General features: G+C 46.7%; 1 protein-coding gene across 1 annotated transcript in view; it reads right to left on the minus strand.

Annotated features, from left to right (window-relative positions):
* The window catches only part of PDGFRA (platelet derived growth factor receptor alpha), a 34,438-nt gene extending 18,215 nt beyond the window's left edge, over window positions 1–16,223 (minus strand). The window contains exons 1-9 of the mRNA XM_054632750.2: window positions 15,971–16,223; window positions 8,549–8,609; window positions 6,968–7,282; window positions 3,943–4,206; window positions 3,146–3,276; window positions 1,700–1,871; window positions 1,408–1,597; window positions 792–907; window positions 191–317 (exon numbers count right to left, since the gene is read on the minus strand). Coding sequence (XP_054488725.2) covers window positions 191–317; window positions 792–907; window positions 1,408–1,597; window positions 1,700–1,871; window positions 3,146–3,276; window positions 3,943–4,206; window positions 6,968–7,282; window positions 8,549–8,597 — 1,364 coding nt within the window. The 5' untranslated portion in view covers window positions 8,598–8,609; window positions 15,971–16,223. The remainder of the gene's footprint in view (window positions 1–190; window positions 318–791; window positions 908–1,407; window positions 1,598–1,699; window positions 1,872–3,145; window positions 3,277–3,942; window positions 4,207–6,967; window positions 7,283–8,548; window positions 8,610–15,970) is intronic.
* Window positions 16,224–18,399: the final 2,176 nt, after the last annotated feature.

The following is an 18,399-nucleotide window of genomic DNA, read 5'->3' on the forward strand; positions in this document are numbered from 1 at the left end:
CTACACGATGTAAAAAGAAGGGCACTGACAACCTCTCTTGAAATACAAACAACATGCCTCTAAAAATAAATAAGAATTATCTGAAACTTACTGGCTCTTGATGAGCAAAACATGGTACAGTAACTAATTATGTTAAGATAATTGAGGATATAGGTCATATTTCAGGTAAGAAAACACCCACTCCTCTTACTTTTTAATGTCCTTGCAAACCAGCCATTCCACATCGGGAAGTGGGGTCCCCTCTGCCAAGCATCTCACAGTCTGCCCACCTGCAGAGCCATGGTGATCATCCACGAGGGCTGAGATCAGAGCTGGAACTGGGAAGGAGTCAGGAGTTTGTTAAAATATTTGTCAGTGATTACAAAAAAAACCAGCTTCAAATTTCAAAGCAGGAGAGGTGTCGTTTGGCCAACACCTTAGCAACAGCTACAGACACAGACTCAAGCAGGAGGTGCTTATCTCCTGTAGCACGGAGGGGATTCTAGGCTAGAGCAATGAGAAGGAAGTGCTGCAGTTGTGCCACGTCTTCATGTCATGTTAAATGAGCTATCATCCTACTGTCAGCTGGAATCACTTAGCTGGGTGGATAAAGTTTCTTTCTGGCTCAAGGCCAGTGCAGAAGTGAAAGCCAGGATCAGGCTAGAGAAGCTCCAGAGACCAACACACACTCCTCTGCTCAGCCTGGTTCATGCCTTTCATGTATCCATGCTCCAGGCAATGCAGTGTGTCAGTGGATCAAGTCTTTGCTGTGTGCCAGGAGTTCTGGTGGGCAAGGCTTTGGGGCTGCTTACCTTGTATTAGCAATGAGAAGGTGTATCTTCTAATCTCATCTTCATTTTCAGCAACCAAAGTATAGTATCCACTGTCTTCCTCCTTGGCCCGTATCAATTTTAAAATACTCTGAAACCTGCAGAAATGCAAGTTTTGTTTGTATTTTTAAAGCAGGCATAAAAAAATCATTTTGGGGCAATACATAATCTGGGTATATTGCAATTATAACATAGTGACATTTAGCATTTCTAGCATGCCTTTAACTAAGTCATTACTCAAGTGGTAAATAACTATTAATATACAACTGAGAAAGAAGTGGCCATAGTTACTTTCTGCAGGGACCTGACAAAGCCCTGATTTTACTGGAAATAGCCAGAAATTATTGGTGTGGGACGTGTTAAAGGGAGTGAAGAAGTTTCTTGCTCAAGAACCTCAAAGAAGGTGATTTTATGAAGATAGTAAAAAGAAGCAAATTAGGCATTGCCCTTTAGAACAGAAAACAAATAAACTATTTTTAAATGCCACTGAGGAAGAAGCAACAAACTGAGGTGTAAAGAGTGGGCAGGAGTAGTGCCCAGTTTCCTGGGGGAGGAACTCAAGTCAGCATGGCAAAGTAAGGGTCAGAAGGTTTTTTACCTTGTTTCCTGGACTCTTCCTGAAGTAGTGACAATCTCTGTAAGATTTTCAATCAGAGTCACATTATCCTTCAACCAGTACATTTTTGGTGCTGGGTAAGCCTGCACATCAACAACAAAGTTTTTGACTTCATGCAGATTGACAGCTTCCAGAGGGCTGAACTGAGGCTCCAGGTGAACAAAGCCTTTGTCTGCAAATGAAAAAGCCTTGTGTAAACAGCACTATGCAAGATTTTTCAAGAATTATGTTTTCCAATGTGTTGATAATTTTAGACACTGAAATCAGACCCTACCATGAACTGTAATGGCTACTTTCTTATTTTCCTTAACCTCCTTGGTTGCATGCCGAGCAGTACATTCATAATCCCCTGTGTCTTTCACCGATGCCTCAGGAATGGTCAAGGTGTAAACCAGCTTCTGTGATGGCACTTTGATATCATCAAGTTTTATCTGACCTTTTTCTTTCTGTAGTTTGGAGAAGGAAAAAAAACCTTGCTTAAGTAACTGAGTTGAAAGCACATTACCGAGGATCTTTGATTCCCCTGAAGTGAGAGCAAACATCTAAATCCTGTATGGCAGAAACTTGTTTACTCAGATAAGGATGCCTTTTTCAGCCACAACAGAAAAGCTGTGCCTATAAAAATACACCCTTCTGTGTTTTGAAAAAACACAAAAAACAAAACACCTTTGAAAATTTAGGTAAGCAACTTGACAGAGAAATTTACTCTTTATGCACTACCTTTTCCTCAGATGTAAAAGCCACTTGAGTCCCCTTTGCTCAATGTCCATGAATTAAGATGAATTTTTATCTCCTTCACCAGACAATAGATGCTATGTACTGCCTACTCTCAAAACAAGAATAATTTATTGACGAGGAGAAAACTCCTGGGAGTAAAGGGATGGTGAAAATGACACACCATGTTATCATGAGGGGCTGGTACAAAAATATGCTGGGGCTAGTTTTCAAAGGTGGCATATAGCAGAGACTATACTCATGTGAAAGATGGAAAACAAGAAAAAACTTGCTCATATAATTTTTCCTCTTGGGTTCTTAACTTACTTAAATAAAAGTGGGATTTTGAATAACAACTAGGTACACTTCAATTACATCATTCCTTCAGCAACCAGACTTTTTACATTGGATATTCTGAAATTGCCTGGGACTGGCCCTAGCCAAGTTCCACTGAATAAAAATTTTCACTGCAAAAGGATGTTAAACCAGTTTAAAAAAAATCAGGGTTCTACAAGATTTTCTTACTAGATGTTTCTCATTAGTAAATTCAGTGACTGTAAGAACCATATCAGTTTACATCTGCACAATGAGGAACAACTTAAGATTATAGACTTGATTCTTCATTGTTCTTTGTTATCCCCAAGAACCAGGATTTAAGAGAGCTGTTTCAGAGGTTCAGACCTTCTGCAGCAGAGCTCTACTCAGATGCCCAACATTCCTAGATCTTTCAATTATCACATTTATTTTTTGCAGCAGCAGCACAAGACCTGAGAGACAGCATTATTTCCTCAGCCATACCTCACCTTCTTCTCATGCTTTGCTTAGTTACTAACAGCAAATTTACCTTTTGGGTCTGACTTTCTTTTATGGTAACCTAAAATTAAAAGAAGTTACTTGGTTTTCTCTCCTCAGCAGCCCTCATTCAGATAAGAGAAGAATATTTTACTACCTCACTTGCTTGCCTAATAAATAACTACAAAAAAAGAAAAGAAAAGGAAATATTTACCACTTTCCCAGGGTAATTCCACTGTAAATTAACCACCTCATTGTCAAAGACCACACAAGTTACTACGATGGTCTCGCCTGTTTTGTAGACAGTTTTAAGAGCTTCAATTTCAACAGGCAGCTGTGAAGTAGCTAAGAGAAGAGAGAGAGATCTCATTTAATTTTTAAAAGATTGTAATTTTCACATGGTGCAGTTTGAAAGGAAGATTCCCATTTCAATTCCTCTACTGAGGAATCACCTTGAAAATTCATTAAAAGTACTGCTGATCTATATTGATATAAACAATTTGTATTTAAAGCATGAACTGCACAGGCAGTTCAATCCCCCAAAGAAATGTTCCACAAATAAAATTTCAATTAGAGGTTCCTATCTCAAATCCCCTGTAAAACAGCATTTGGTATAAAAGCAATTTCCCATTTTGCTAATCAGTCTGTCTTTGAGAATTCCTTGATGGCCAGGAAAAATATTTTCAAAATAATTAAATCAATATGTTTTTCAGGCTACCCAGAGTTCTACAGTTCAAAGCCACTGGGAAACGCCAGCCTTTTAAGTTGTGTTTCAGCAAATACATTCAAAATATGTGGACTACAAAACATTTTTTTATAAAGTTAAGGACACCTTATTCTCATCAAAATTGTAAGTAAACTTGCAACTAAGAAACTGGCAATACTGCCAGAGGAGCAAGGAGCTCATAATTGGAGAAAATCCTATATAACCCCATGATGCTGGTGCTCTTACAGTGTGAAGAAAGAATACAAGCACTTTTTATTTTTTAAAAAATGAATAGAAATAAATACCTCTTATAATATAGATGAGGAACTCATCAGACTTGAACTCCACGCCTTTAACCATTGTTTTGCACGTGTACGAGCCCGCAAGAAAATTCCCTATGAAGCCTTGTTTGGTGTCATATAAAGCATGCACAGACTTGTCTAAACTGTTAACTAAAGTCACTTGAGCCTCTGGGTCACTTGTCCGACAAGGGATAACTGCAGGATCACCTTCTTCTACCAGGATGAACTGGTCTTCTGGTATAGAAGGAACAAAAGGCATCTCTGGGTCTGTAAAAAAACAAGAGGCAATCTTACACTGTCTGGTTTGCAGCAAGGGCATGTACAAGAATTGCATATCAGTGACCACTTATTAGTGAAACTTGCACAGTTCATTCTCCCTCTTTTTCAGATATTGCAGGTAAGGTTTGCTAATTTCATGTGGTATCTCATTTTAGCTACTTGATGTGATGTGTGATGAAACATTTCTCCTAAGGACAAAACAGGAAAGGGCTAAGGTTCCTTTGTGACAATTCAGGATGCAAAATGAAAAAGACAAAAGGTCCCCTCCCCAAAGTGTTAAGTGTTATTATCCACAACTCACATGATTTTAAGTTAGATTTTTTTCACCGTTTTTTATTAGTAGCTGTCTGCTAACCAATATATAAGCAGGGGGTAAAATGAAAATAAAATAAAATAAAAATTCCAAACACTTTCCAAGTAAAAAAAAAACAAGTTGAAGTCAGTCTCATGTTGTTTATGTTGAACACCACTAAAGCCACATTTCATCAAAAATAGTTCAAGGTACTTATCTTCATGTATTTCTAACATGTCCAACATTACAGTTATGAGACATAGTTAATTATGGTCACAGCATGTGGTTTTCAAAATACAGTATTCAAGTAGGAAAAAAAGCAAACAAGAACCTGGTAGTTTTATTTCTTTTAAAGTCAACAAAACACATGCCAACTTTGCTACCCAGCCAATCCAAAGTCTGAGTTTAAAACATAATTGCATAACATTATGCATAAAAAGCATAGGCCTCAAATGGTCTCCATTTGGCCATTCAGAATAAACAAATAATCCCTGCTAGCCTGAAGCTTCTGTGCAAAGCTTTATAATAAAATTTAATAAATAGCAATCCAAATCCCTCCAACAATAGACTTTCTGCTGCACTGGCAGGCTCTTTGTAGCAATATTCCAAACACAGCGCTCCATCCCAAAAATGCTGCCAACTCCATGTATTCATTTTCCCACTGTAATTTAAAACAGAAACAAGATTCACCTAGTTTGGTTTCTATGTGCTGTTAGTGAAAATAGGATATTGTGTGAAGTCCCAACATAATCCTCCCTGGCTAAAGTGGGTTGCTGCCACCCATTGCCCTCCTAATTCATTGCAGGAAAAGCAATTGTAAAGACAAAGTTTATAGTGGAAACAGAGACATTCTCTGTAATTTGGAGAAAAGGATATGTTTCTGCCTTTATGACATCTTGATGGTTAGCAAGTGGAAAAAATTACAGGGTGTCTCTGCCCTGCAAATCTGGTAGGCTGATGTCTCGAGGCTTTCAAAAACCAAACCAAAAAGTCCTCTTGAAGAAATCTTCCAGCTCTTGCCTTTATATTCCTCCACTGGGTGAATTGCATGACTGCTTAACATAAACAACATCTTCTGGCAATTTGGTTAGAGCTGCTTGGATATTGAGATATATGTGCCAAAGCTGGCAGTATCCTGCTCTGCTGAAATATCTTGCTTCAAGAATGAAGGCAAACACTTTACATTTGTTGTGGCAAATGGAGAGAAAGCCTTGGAAGGATCACTGTCCTTGAATCACACACACTGTCAACAGCAGAAACTTAATGCCACTGCAAAATAGCCCTTAAAACAAGTCCTTTTATTGCCTCCTGGCTTTTTGCTCTTCCAGAATCTTCCTTGCCATTGCAGACATCACTCCTTCAGAACACGCTGCAGTTTCGCAGGATGATCTGCAATCTCTTCTCCACTCTTTTGTTCCCTGTTCAATATATTTGCTGCAAATCCAGTGGCTTGATCTCTTCTGGCCCTGCAGTTGTGACCCTCACCCCCTGAAGCCCTGCCAGTGCTGAGGAAACATCCAGACAGGGCTTTACAGGAGCAGTCAGTCGTGGCTCAGCCTTTGGTGCCTATCTCAGCTATGACAATAAAGATTCTCATCCCAGAGAGATTGTGGAAAGCCCTTAAGCTGATTTCCAGTCAGAACAAGGGGGTGGGAGGGCAAAGCTGGAAATAGGCACTTCCAAAAAGAAGGGGTGCCATTTCTTCTGAGTCCAACAGTTTTTTCACCACTAAAGAGAAATGCAACGCAGGGCCTGGGAAGGCTGTGTTTGCTTTGAAAATTACAGGGCACTGCACAGTAGCACTATGTGTTTAATCTTGTGTCAGACTGGCCAGCAAGAACACTTCTTTCCCTTCCCTCTGACAGTCACCTCTAGGACATCTCCAATGCTTTACACTTCCCAGGCCCTGTCCACACATGAGCTTTTTCCAGTTCTCAGTTAAAGCCTAATTCAGGTCAAGAACAGGATATGGCCTTCCTCATCTGGCAGCAGCTTTAGTATCATACTTTGGTTTGGTCAGTACATACATCGGTTTTGTCAGTACACATCCCAAGATAGCCACCCAAGTGCCCCCTGAAAAGCCTGGAATTTCTGTTAATCCCCATATGGGAGCCAGGCAAGCCTGAAGGCTGGACATACTCCCACAGATGAGCTGACCTGGCCACCAAGGTCTGCTTTCCAGCCCCCTGGTGGTCAGAAGACCTCAGCTCTAAAGTTCATCACTCTTCTCGAGAACTCAAACTCTTATCAAAGAGTGAAAACCAATAGAAAGAAAGAAGAACATATCCATAGATTTACAGGGCCTGGTCTTGATTTATACATGATTTAACCCTGGGGTTATTTCTCTTCCTCGGGCAGTAAATTGCCACCAGCACCACACCTCTTCTGAACATCCCTGGTTCACCTCTCCCACCCCAAGCCCCAGGCACAGCTGTGGCTGTGGCATCCCCTGCTTACCAGGCACATAGATGTAGATGTCCTTGCCTTCCACCTCGCCATCCTCCACCTGTGTGTGGTTATAGTAGCAGACATACTGGCCCGTGTGGGCGGCCGAAGCATTCCCTACTTCCAGCACTGTCACGAAGAGGCCGCTGTTGTTCTCTTCGTGTCTGATGTCTATCCTGTGGTTTCCCTCGGTCACTGGGTACTGCCAGCTCACTTCGCTGTCTCCAGAGCACTTGAGTGTGAAATTGGAATACAGCTGTACCACCATTTCATTCCTATTGGGAACAATAGTTGGCAGAGGAAGCTGGCAAAATGTTAGGAATGGTCCTGCAAAAAGACACAAATAAACAGCACGTCAATACACAAAACAGCCTCAGCACAGGGAGGTGAAAGGAAGCAGAGAGGGTCAGAATAGCTTTCTTTTCTGACTGCTTCAGACCTGCTGATGTCCCAGGAAATTTGCCCTTGTTAAAAGCCAAAGCTTTGCCCGAGGAATAGCAAATGGCTTTCCTTTGAAATGTTAAGTGTTTGCTTGCTGACTTCTGTTTGTCAAATCAAGAGGTGAAAGACAGACAGAGGTGAAGTTAGAGATAGCTCCCAATCCACGGCACAGCTTTCCAGCCCTAAGCTGTACACAGCTCTGCTGCAGACCAGCGAATTCCACACCCTGGCTGCTGAGTCACAGGCATTTCACACCTTCTTACAGCCGTGCTCACCAAACCAGCAGTCCTGTCAGCTTTCAAGCAAGCTCATAGCTGAAATTTGGAAACCACTTCCCAAGACTAAAACCTGCATTTTACATCTGACTTCGGTTTCTGCAAAGGGCCAGAGCAGGAGCTTGTACATCAGGTCTACCTCTAGCCAAAATGTACAGAAGGCTTGTAGCCAAATAAAACTGCAATTCACTGAACTAGATGTTGTAGATGGAACTGGTTTCCAGATGCAATCTCCAGTTCCAGGCTCAGATTTGCAAGTCTAGCTAATTTGCAGGTGGGTTGGTGCAGGTCCAACTCTCAGAAGGAAAATTAGAGGATCCAAACCCTACAAAATGAGGAACTCACCAAGGAAATATGTTTGTGGTTTCAGTCTCCCAAATGACCTGTACAATAAACAAGCACCTAGGCCCACTGAGTGAAGTTGGCACTCTCTGCACTAAACCGGCACCAGGAATCCAGACTGTCTTTGAAATCATTTTCCACTCCTGCCCAGAGTTACCTTGCTCTAGGGGCCCTTTCTATATTTGGCAGGCTGTGGCCCAGCCAGCCCTGCCCTGCCATCCCCGCTGGTGCAGCAAAGCCGAGATGCTGGGCGGGGGAGGATGCAGGGAGCCCACCCAGGCGCAGCGCAGTGCGCTCGCACACCCGCACCGCTCGGGGGGAGGCTGCGGCAGCTCAGGAGAGACAGAGCGGCCACAGGGGCCACTGAAAGTACTGCCTTCTCAGAAGGTCTTGACATAGCCTACCGGGGGGAAAAAGCAGAAAAACCAGCTGGCAAGCATGTGGCATTTGTTATTGTGGGCAGAATGAAAGCGAGTGTAAACATGGGTTTATGAAGAATTGGGATAGAGAAGCTTAGAGGATTGAGGAACATTACCTGTGAGAAAACATCCCAGGATCAGGAACGCCTGTGGGTAAGTACCCATAGCTGCCAACAGCTGAAACAGAAAGGAGAAGGCAAGAGTGAGACAATTAATGGACTGACAAGTGTATAAGTCTTAGCAGGACCCAAGTCTTCTGCAGCACCCAAGTGCAGCTTCCCATCATTCCACACAGCGCCACGAAGAGGAGGGGCCCAGGGACCCCAGTTCACAGCCACAGCCCAGTGAGACTCATGCCACCTACTGCCACAAGGTGCGTGTGGCCACAGACTGATCACAGCCAGATGAGACACCACGACCCCTTCTGTCCTCTGGCACTGTAAGGAACCAAGTCCTGGTGTAAGGAGGTAAGTCCTGGTGTAAGGAACCAAGTCCTGGTGTAAGGTGCCAAGGCCTGGTGCATCCCCTCTCCAACAGCCTGCAGGCAGCTCTGCTCCTACTGTAGCCTCTGGGACTGAGCCCACAGAAATGCCCCTGCACAGAGGCAGCAGCCTCACAAGCATCAAAGATGTAACATCTTCATGCAGTAAGTTCTGACCTTTCAGCTGCAAGCAGCTTTTATGGGAAAAAAAGTACATTTTTAAAGCCACTCTTATTACAAATAGTACAACCCTGAGTGATATTTTTGTTTTGCCATTGTACATATGTGTATATATAGCTTACAGAATACAATGTAATACAATAGTGCTTATTGCTTATTTAGCAGGAATTCCCTTGATCGAGAGACACGCTATTTAAAACACATGCTGAAATTTTCTAATGAAATAAATCCATTACAGACTGTACACCAGCAGTGCAATTCATAGAACATTATTCTCCCTAACAGTGCAGAGAGTCATAGATCACATGCAATTATTTCAGCTTTCAAACATATAATCCTAAAGCATTTGTCTTATAGAGGCAACAATAGCAATCAGCATCTATGTAATTTTTGTGCCTTGTAATGACATTTCTACATAAAACCCTCTAGCAGCATGCTAGGTAATTTCTAAAGGAGAAGACCCTCAATCCCTGCTCCCATTGAAACCAACAGATGCTTTGTTGGTGACTTTTAACAGCAATTGGATTTGGCCCAAATCCAATACAGATTAAATAAACACTGCACAGAAGAGCCCCTAATTTGAAACACTGACCAAGGAGTAAAATAAAGGATGATGTGCCAAGACAGGGACTTTTTTTCAAAGGTTCTGGAGAGTTTCTATTCATCCTCTGGTATTCAGTTCCTGATGCTGAGATATGAAAGCACGTAGGTGCATCTAGTTATTACAACTGTGGCAGTGCCATATGGGAACTAAATGCTTACAACATGCCAAGAAGTGTTTCTGATCTAGTCCTGCTTTTCTCCTGCAATGGGTGGAGCAGATAGCACCCCTTTGCAGAGCAAAAGAACTTTATAGTCAAACATAAAGGTCTCAGAAGAAGGATTAGAAGACTACCTGCCTCAAAAACTTGTACAGACACCATCAGAAATCCAGCTAACAATGTTCCAGCAGACACAAGGCATCTTGCCTGCTTCTTCAATTAGCAATAATTGCCACGTGTTTATGTGTCTCTCTCCCATCAATAACAGACTCTTGCATATCAAATAGTTCCCCCACTTTCAGCCTCTTTACTCATTTTTATCACATTTATACCCTGCATTTTTTTCTAATAAAGTAACGCTCTGTAACTCTTTAAAGACTTACCATGGTCTGCTTTATTGATCTGACTCCTGATCCCCCAAGATCCACAAGACAATGTTACACCACTTCTGCCAAGTTCCCTCCCCTTTCTGACTGAAAAGGCAACTCTCTCCCCCTCCTGTGTTGTTTTGCCAGACTATTCAGTGCAAGTGATGCAGCAAAGGAGGAGAAAAAACAAAGCTAGTTCATCTCTTGCACACCAGAAGCTGTGCTGAAGTGGACTTGTTGCAGAGCTGTGTGTGTAAGTGAGGACCGAAGCCCAACGATGGAAATACAGGTGATGGCATTTCCAAAGTGCTGCTTTGAACTTGCTGTCTTGGCTGGGCTGACACTGAAATCAATGAGTGTCTCATTGTAGCATTGCAGTTTAAAAACACAAGGACTTAACTAAATTTGCTTTCTCCATCTGGCTCTTCTTTCGCAACCCAGAGCTTTGATCTTTCCCCAATGACCCGTTAATCTCATCAAGACCAGAGCAACACTTCTTCGCTGTGAAAGACAGGATAATGTACTAAGGATTCACATCACTCGTGTTCAAAACCTGTTTGAATTCAGTTACATCACGCATTCGACTTAAGAATGCCGGGACCATCACCAGCATACCCTCACACATCCATGCCGGGCTCGAGGTTTAACACAGGCACCATTTCACACTTACGGGCACGAGATTTTACTCATTCCCACAACATCAAGCAGGTACACCTATCCTAGGTTTCTATAATTACATTTTTAGCTCCTTTACCTTCCTAATGGCAGGCCAGTTGTCTTTGTCCCCAGCTATCCAAATCTCAGCCCTGGACAAATACCTCAGGTTCAGTTCCTAACACTGGCCTATCAATCCATAACTTGGTGTAGCCTTGCTGAAGCCAGTAGGTTTATGCAAGCTGAAACCCAGAATTAGCACAACATATACAATGTGAGTTTGAGCAAACCTTGTTTTCTTGCATACTTAGGACATTGCTAGCTAAAACAGGAGTGTGGGTGTGTATAGTAAAAGCAAGGTAATGCACTGGCAGATTTGCCAAACTCTTTGCAGGTGTTTGCCCCGGGTTGGACAGTCATTGAATTTACACAGATTTTGAAAGGTTCTGGGGAAAAAAAAAAGAAAAGAAAAGAAAAAAGAAAAAAAAAAAAAAAAAAAAAAAAAAAAAAAAAAAAAAGAAAGTTAGAAAGCTAATTCTAAAGAGCTGTTATCAGTCAGGAGTCAATTTTCCATACACTAACTGCCAAGCACTGGCTTCCTATAAAGAAAGGTTTCATTGACTGTGCCACAAAAGACAAGGTAAAAACAGTGTTCAGAAACTCAATGGAAATTGCATGCTTAGAAAATTACGATATTCCTAGGTGAGTGCTCTGCGTGACCTAAAGAAAAAGAGCGGAGGGGGACCGAGAAGAGCCACGGGTAAATGCTGTTTTCATACTGCTGTGAATCAACCGAACACCTCTTTCAAGGCAGAGAACAGCCCATCTCCCGAGCGCCGGGGGCTGCTGGGCTGATTCCCGCCCCGCCACTGAAGTTCGCGGTGGCGGCCGCAGGATGGCAATGTTGATCCGCACTAACCGGACGCATCTCGTCCTGAAAAAGGCAGCGCTGGTCTCCAACGGAGCCGCCTAAACTGGCTCTCCCGGATCACCTTAAAATTCAAAATTCCTACATTTTGAATTTCATCTGATTAAAGAAACGAAACGAAGCAAAACCAACAAAACAAAAAATCCAGCAACAACATCCAAAAACAAAAAACGCAACCTAAACCCCCAAAAAAACAAACAAAAAACCAACAAAAAAATCCAAACCCCAACAACACAGCAACCCTGGTCCCATTTTCTCTGTATTTACTTAAGTGATAGGAGAGTATTTGGATTGTAAATCTTGGCACGTAATGATATGATTATCCTTGTTGTGAGAGGGCTGGGTAATTTCAGTCGTGATTTTGTCAGTGGCAGTCTGTCCTTCTGGTAAAGCTGATCTTTTCCAGGAAGAGCTAAGGCCAGCCCAAGAAAAGACATTTCTTTCTTGTGGTATATGTCACCAGCTGAATGTAAATGTTCAGACAGGACCTTCTGAAACATTTCTTGGTCCTCAGTTGCCAAACTGCAAACTCAACTCTCCACAAGAGCAGCGCTGCCCTGCAGCGCTAACATGTGGGTCTGATGGGTTTTGCTGGGGAAAGGCTCAAAGCTCTTCAATGAAAAAGACTGGCATAAATATTCTCCCAAAATGAGGCTTGTTCCATGGCCCTTTACAAATACTTGAATCCAGCATAGCCTGTACATCGGAAAACTATGCATCAAGAAAAACCCAAGGAATAGCCATGCATCAAGGGTAGCCCAGTGCTGGTCTCCTGCTGAGTACTTTGTGCTCTACAGGACACAGTGAGGCTGCCTCCCAAGGAGCCTTCTAGTCAGTCCCAATTCTTCAGCCTAACCCTCCAGGACAGAGTCCCTCGGTTTAGGAGTTAAGGGTGGTGGGGGAATTGCAAAGCCTAAATTTTCCCACTTGATCCAAGGAGGGTTTTCCAGACTGTCCCTGAAAACAGGCGGATAAAGAAAAAAACAAACAAACCAGCTGGCACTTCCAAGTAATATATCTTCCTATCTCCCTTAGGTTCTCAGAATCAAATCAAAAAACACCTCAGATCCCAATTCAAGTGCTGAGAAGCACTGTGTGGAAAAAATATCCATCTCAGTTGACCACAAGAGCTAGGAAGCCTAGCTATTGCAAACTTTTCCCTCGGGCACCCACACAAAGCTTCATAGGCTTGAAAGAGATGAGTCAAGCAGGAGAGCAAGGCATAAGGGAGAGAAAGGATCATTTGCTTTCTTGTTTTTTTCGTTTTTTTTTTTTTTAATTAGCAACAATTCTCACCACCACCAGGAAAAATCACCTCTCAGAAGTCATTCCTTTGTCTTTAAGTCTTCAAAGGTAAAAAAGGAAACATCTTCTATTAAAAATTTTAGAGTTCATGTACAAAAGTAGGTACAATTGTAGTAATGATGAAATAAGCAAACAAGGCAAGGATGTTGTAAAGTTACAGATTTCAGCTTCCTTTTTAGACCAATAGGTATAGCTGGAAATAATCTGTGAGGTCTGGGCTAAGCAAGGCTTTCTGTCTATATATACTTTACTTCAATCCTAGCCCAATGCTGTAGTAGAGTGGTATTTTATTAAAATATTTATTACTTCCTGCTTTCTTGAAACCTAATACCTATGTATTACCCTCAGAGCCACATGAAGATTTCCCATACATCAACAAACTGGTAACAGCAAAGATGGCCCCAGTACCCGACGGCAGCTGGGCTGGCACACCTCCTGCCCCTCGGTGCCTGAAGAGGAGCACCAGAACAAGGGATCTCATTTAAAAGCAGCAGCAGACTGCCTGCAGGCTGAGAGAGCTGGTTTGCTCCTGGACTCCTAAATCCCAGTGTTTTGTGAGGTCTCATTTTTCTGCAAACTTTTTTTCCCCAAGCTTTGAGGTTGGCTAAACCACTGTTTCGCTGAGGGCCGTTCTAAAACACTCATTGTTAACTAGAAGCTAAAACCGGAGTCCCTTGCTGGGAGATCTTTTCCTAGCGTTTCTACACACAGAGTTAAAAGTCGGATCTCCACAGCTCAGATTTTGATAAGACGATGAGAGAGAAATCTTTGATGCCTGTCTCCTTGCTTTGATCCCGTGTCTTGTCCCATCTAAGGACACAGAGCTTAGTCAGCCGAGCTGGGACTCCAGCTGGGCTCTACCTCGGCCCTGGGAGACGTCGAGAGGGCAGCAAGCCGTCCCGCTTCCCCCGGTGCGTCCCGTCGGGGAGACAGCGGCCGCCTGCAGCCGGTCGGGACTGGCGTGTGGATGATGCGGGCAAGTTCCCTTCACACCCTCCAGCACCCATCAGGCTGTAGGCGCCCGACAGACCCTGCGGGCCCGTGGGGAGCCCGGGCGCAGCCCCCGGGGAGCGGGACAGCGGCGCTGCCGCGGCTCCCCTCGGTCCGCCCTCCCCCGGCGCAGCCCGACGGCCGGAGCCGCTGCACATCAAAGGCTGCCCGGGACACCGAGCAAACCTAGCGGAGGTGGCAGCTCCCAGACACTTCACTGTTTGTCTGGGAAACAATAGGGAAGCTTTTGCCAAGCTGGAGAGACTACTTTTTTTTTCTTAATGCGGGGTGGCCGGGGAAAAGAAAAAGCGGGACAGGGGAGACGGACGGGAGCAGCGCACAGACGTGTTTCCCTAGGGAGCTGGTGCTACGACCCGACGCTTCTTCTCCAGCCCCCTCCGTCAAGCGAAGCACGAAGCCCCGGGGTGCGGGGTCTGGAGAGGGGCGGGAGTCCCGGCGGGGGACAGAGGCTGTGCCCCCCGGGAGCCGCTGGACCAAGAGGGAGCCATGCGCCCGCAGCCCCGGGAATGGGTTCGTAGGTTCCCATCAGGGCCGAGGCGATGCGCTGCCTTCTCCGGGCGTGCAGACTTGGGCCCCGCAGGAGCGCTAGGGAGCTCCAACACTGGCAAGAGACGCGCCGAGAACACCGTCGAGGGGCGCTGGGAACGTGCCCCCGGCACTGGTGGGGGCCAGGGCATCGCTCCCGCCTCTGGTCCGCAGCCGCCTCCCCGACGGGGTGCGGACGAGCCCTGGGGGCTGGCAGCTGTGCCCTGGGACTGCTGCTGCTGCCTTGCTAGATCTGTCGCTGCTGGCTCCAGAAAAAGCTGTCCAAGTCCTGTTCTCTGGAACGGTTCCTGAGCTATGGGATCCGCGTCCAAAAATGTTGAGCAATGCCGCGGACAGCCAAAAAGCCATTTCCTACTTGCTCCTAGGACTTTTCCAGGGGACTCCAGCCTGGCAGAGGCTGGCAAGTTTGCAACTCTGCGCTTGACAAAATCCAAAAGGTGGCCGCGAAGACTTTGCCCTTCCCGGGGTAGGAGGCAGTGGGGTCCAGCAGTCCGGCAGGGCATACGGCAGGGCTGGCATTCCCGTCGAGAGAGGGGCTGCAGGCTGGAAAGGCTCCAGGTACCAGCCCTGTCTAAATTCAGCATCTTCCCTTTCACCGAGACACTTAAATAAAAAAAAAAAAAAAAAAGACGGGGCGCGCAAGGATGGAGGTCGGGTCGCCTTTCGGGGGTTGTGTGTGTGCCTCCGCTCGGGATCTCGGGGCATTTTAGGCTACCGGGTCAGGGGGAGCGAGGTGAGAAAGGGGATCTAAAGGAGAGAAGGTGGTGAAAAACAAAGGGTGGGGGAAGGGACGGGAGAGCAGCGGGGTGAAGGAAGCGAGGGATGCGAGAAGAGACGGAGCCGCTTACTCGGTCGGTGCGCGTCCCCGCTTTCCCCCCTGGGGCGGGCACTGCCGCTGCCCGCGGAGCCCCGGCGGGTCGCTCCCGCCCCCGCGGCAGGAATGCGGCGCGGTGGCCGCCGCCGTCCCAATGTGTTTGTCATTAGCGCTGCCCGCGCTGCTCGCCGCCGCACCCCGACGGCCGGCGCGGCGCAGCGCTGCTCCCCCGCTCCCCTCCGCGGGGTCACCAGCGCCCGCCGCCTGCGCCCCGCGACAGGAACCCCTCCGCTCGGCTCAGAGCATCGGGGGAAAAGAAAAAAAAGAAAGAAAAGAAAAAAAAAAAAAAAAAAAACAAGGGAAAAAAAAATAAGAAAACCCCCAACAAATAAATAAAGAAAACCTGATGAAATAAACGAGGAAAAAACCGCGGGAGAAAAGGTGCAAAAAAAAGGAGAAAAAGGTGGGGAAAATGCCCCGCACCTCTTACCTTCTCCTTTACAACCCGCAGCCCCAATCCTGCAGATTGTAAAACATCCAAAATATGTCCACGTCTTTTGTGACTTTCCCTGCTCAGCCGCGCTCTTTCCCTCTCGCTCGCCCTCTCTCCCGATCCGACTGTAATGGTCTCACAAACCGCGTCCCGTAATTGATTCAATGTTATAGACCATCCTTCCAAAACTAATCATTTGCTTTAAGTAAATAGCTGTCAGGAAATGAAGCCCCCCTCCGCTCCCTTCAGAATAAGAGCTGCTGGCTCGCCCGGCGCCCCCAGCCCCGCGGCCGGAGGCGGGCGCGCCGGCGGGAGGCTCTTACGCAGGCAGGGGGGCCAGTCTCTGCCTCCAGATTTCAGGAGCCTCGCAGGGGAGGGGGAGGCTGGCCATATGGCAGGGGCGAGGGGGAGGAAAGGGGGAAGCGGGGAGTTTTGCACGGCAGGGGGAGAAAATAAAAAAAAAAAAAAAAAAGAAAGAAAGAAAGAAAAAAAAAAAAAAAAGACCCAAAAAACTTTCATGAAAACTCAGAGTGCTCCCAAATTTCATGAATGAGTCTTCCCTCCTTAGACCCTCCAGGACGGTGGCTCGGGCGCCGGGCTCGATGTCCACGCTTACAGCGTGAGTTTATGGATGGGGAGTTTGATTTGGAAACGAATTCGCGGCTTCCTCGTGTCCTTTGTACACCGCTGAGCTGGGGTTCGGGCTAGAAAGCTGGACGGACGGCCGTGAGCCAGCCAGGACCAGGAGGCACAGAGAGACGGGGGGAGAGACGAATCACTAGCATTTATGAATGAAAGACACAACGAAAGGTAACCTTCGCCAGGAGTCAGCCTCCCCAAAACCCGCAGCTCCGACGGGACCGAGAACACTCTTCTCTTCGTCTCTGCCTTCGCTTTGCCCTGCTCAAACAGAGCCCAGTAATAACCGAGGCAGGGACACGGCCAGGGCCGGAGGTGCCGGCGGAGGCGCGGGCAGCGCACGTCCGAGCCCGTCCTGTTTGAACAGCTCCAGACGGAGCTTTGATCCCCGCCGGGGAACCAGCGCTGGCTATCTCTGCTTTGTTGGCCGTCGCTATCGCGGGCGATAAGGGGTGGCCGAGGGGCTGCCGGGGAGCTGCCCTCGCCGCCCTTTGGCTGCAGGCTTCGTGCGGAGCGCGGCGAGCGCGGCCGGCGGGGCGCGGCGATGCGGCGGCCGCGGGAGAGGGGGCACTGCAGCCCCAGGAACGGAGCCGAGCGAGCCGAGCGGGTCCCTGCCCGCCGCCTGCCTTCTGGGCAGGGCACGGGCCCCCAGCTGCCCCTGGGCCGGGGCTTCTCCCTTTTTTTTCTTCCCTTCCCCAGCCCAGCACCACCACCACCCGCACCTCTTTCTCCCATTTAGTATTAAACAAAAGTTCGTTCTCGAAGTTAAGAGCCAGGACCCAGTGGTTTTTTTCTTTCCTAAGCGAGGGAGAGTTCAGCCTCTGAAACGAAGATGCCCCGAAGAGAACAGAGGCAGAAAGGAGAACCACCTCCCAAGGATGCGCGCTCAGGGCTGAGGTAGCCCTGCCTGGGCTCTCAGGGCGCTCCCGGCCCTTTGCACGCCCGCCCCTAGCGCGTCCTCGGCTCGGGTGAGTGCACAACCCCGCTATTGCTTCCACATGTTCCTCCAGGAAATCATCGGAGTCAGATCTATGAGCAGCCCCTGGTCGGAATGCTAACAGGATACCGTAATGCTTGTGAATAAACAACAGGCTCCCAGCGAGTCAAAAAAACAGAAAGAAAAAAAAAAAAAGAAAAAAAGCTAAACCAAACCAACAACACAGGAGAAAAAACCCCACACCGCACCCTGGAACTCTCCATCTGAGAGGGCGAGCGCACCCAGCATCCTGAATCCCTTAATCTGCGGAGGGAAATGCTTTATCATGACTTGGATCAGAGCTGCGGGCTCTCGCAAATTTAAACCCCTCGAAGATGAGCATCAGCTGCCCAAGGGCCGGGGCGATCCTGCAGGGCTCGGGCCGCGATGTACCGGTGTGAGCGTGTGTGGTTCGACGTGCGGGGTGATTCCTGGCGAAATATCATCAGGATGGGATGTAATGCGAGAATTACTCTTTTGAAAAGAAAGGAGCAAAAGGAAAGGGGAGGAGGTGCCTTCTGGTTGCAATTACCTGCCTCATTTGAATAATGCCTTTGTCACGATCATTATCGAGAGGTCGTTAACGGCTTCCACTTGGGATCTCACAAGATCCAGCCAAAAATAAAAATTGTGAACTGGGCGACTGGTGAGGCTGCCTGCTAGGCCGGTCTGGCCCGTCTGGCGGGGGCCCGACGGCTCTGTGGAGACAGGGTCGGAGGTGTTCCGTCGCTCAGGGACCCTTGTGGGAACGGTGACGCTTTCCCCGACGTAGCTTTCCCTTGCCCACACTAAGGGCCCGAGCACCGAGCCG

Source organism: Agelaius phoeniceus, chromosome 4, assembly GCF_051311805.1.
Source record: "Agelaius phoeniceus isolate bAgePho1 chromosome 4, bAgePho1.hap1, whole genome shotgun sequence".
Lineage (NCBI taxonomy): Eukaryota > Metazoa > Chordata > Aves > Passeriformes > Icteridae > Agelaius > Agelaius phoeniceus.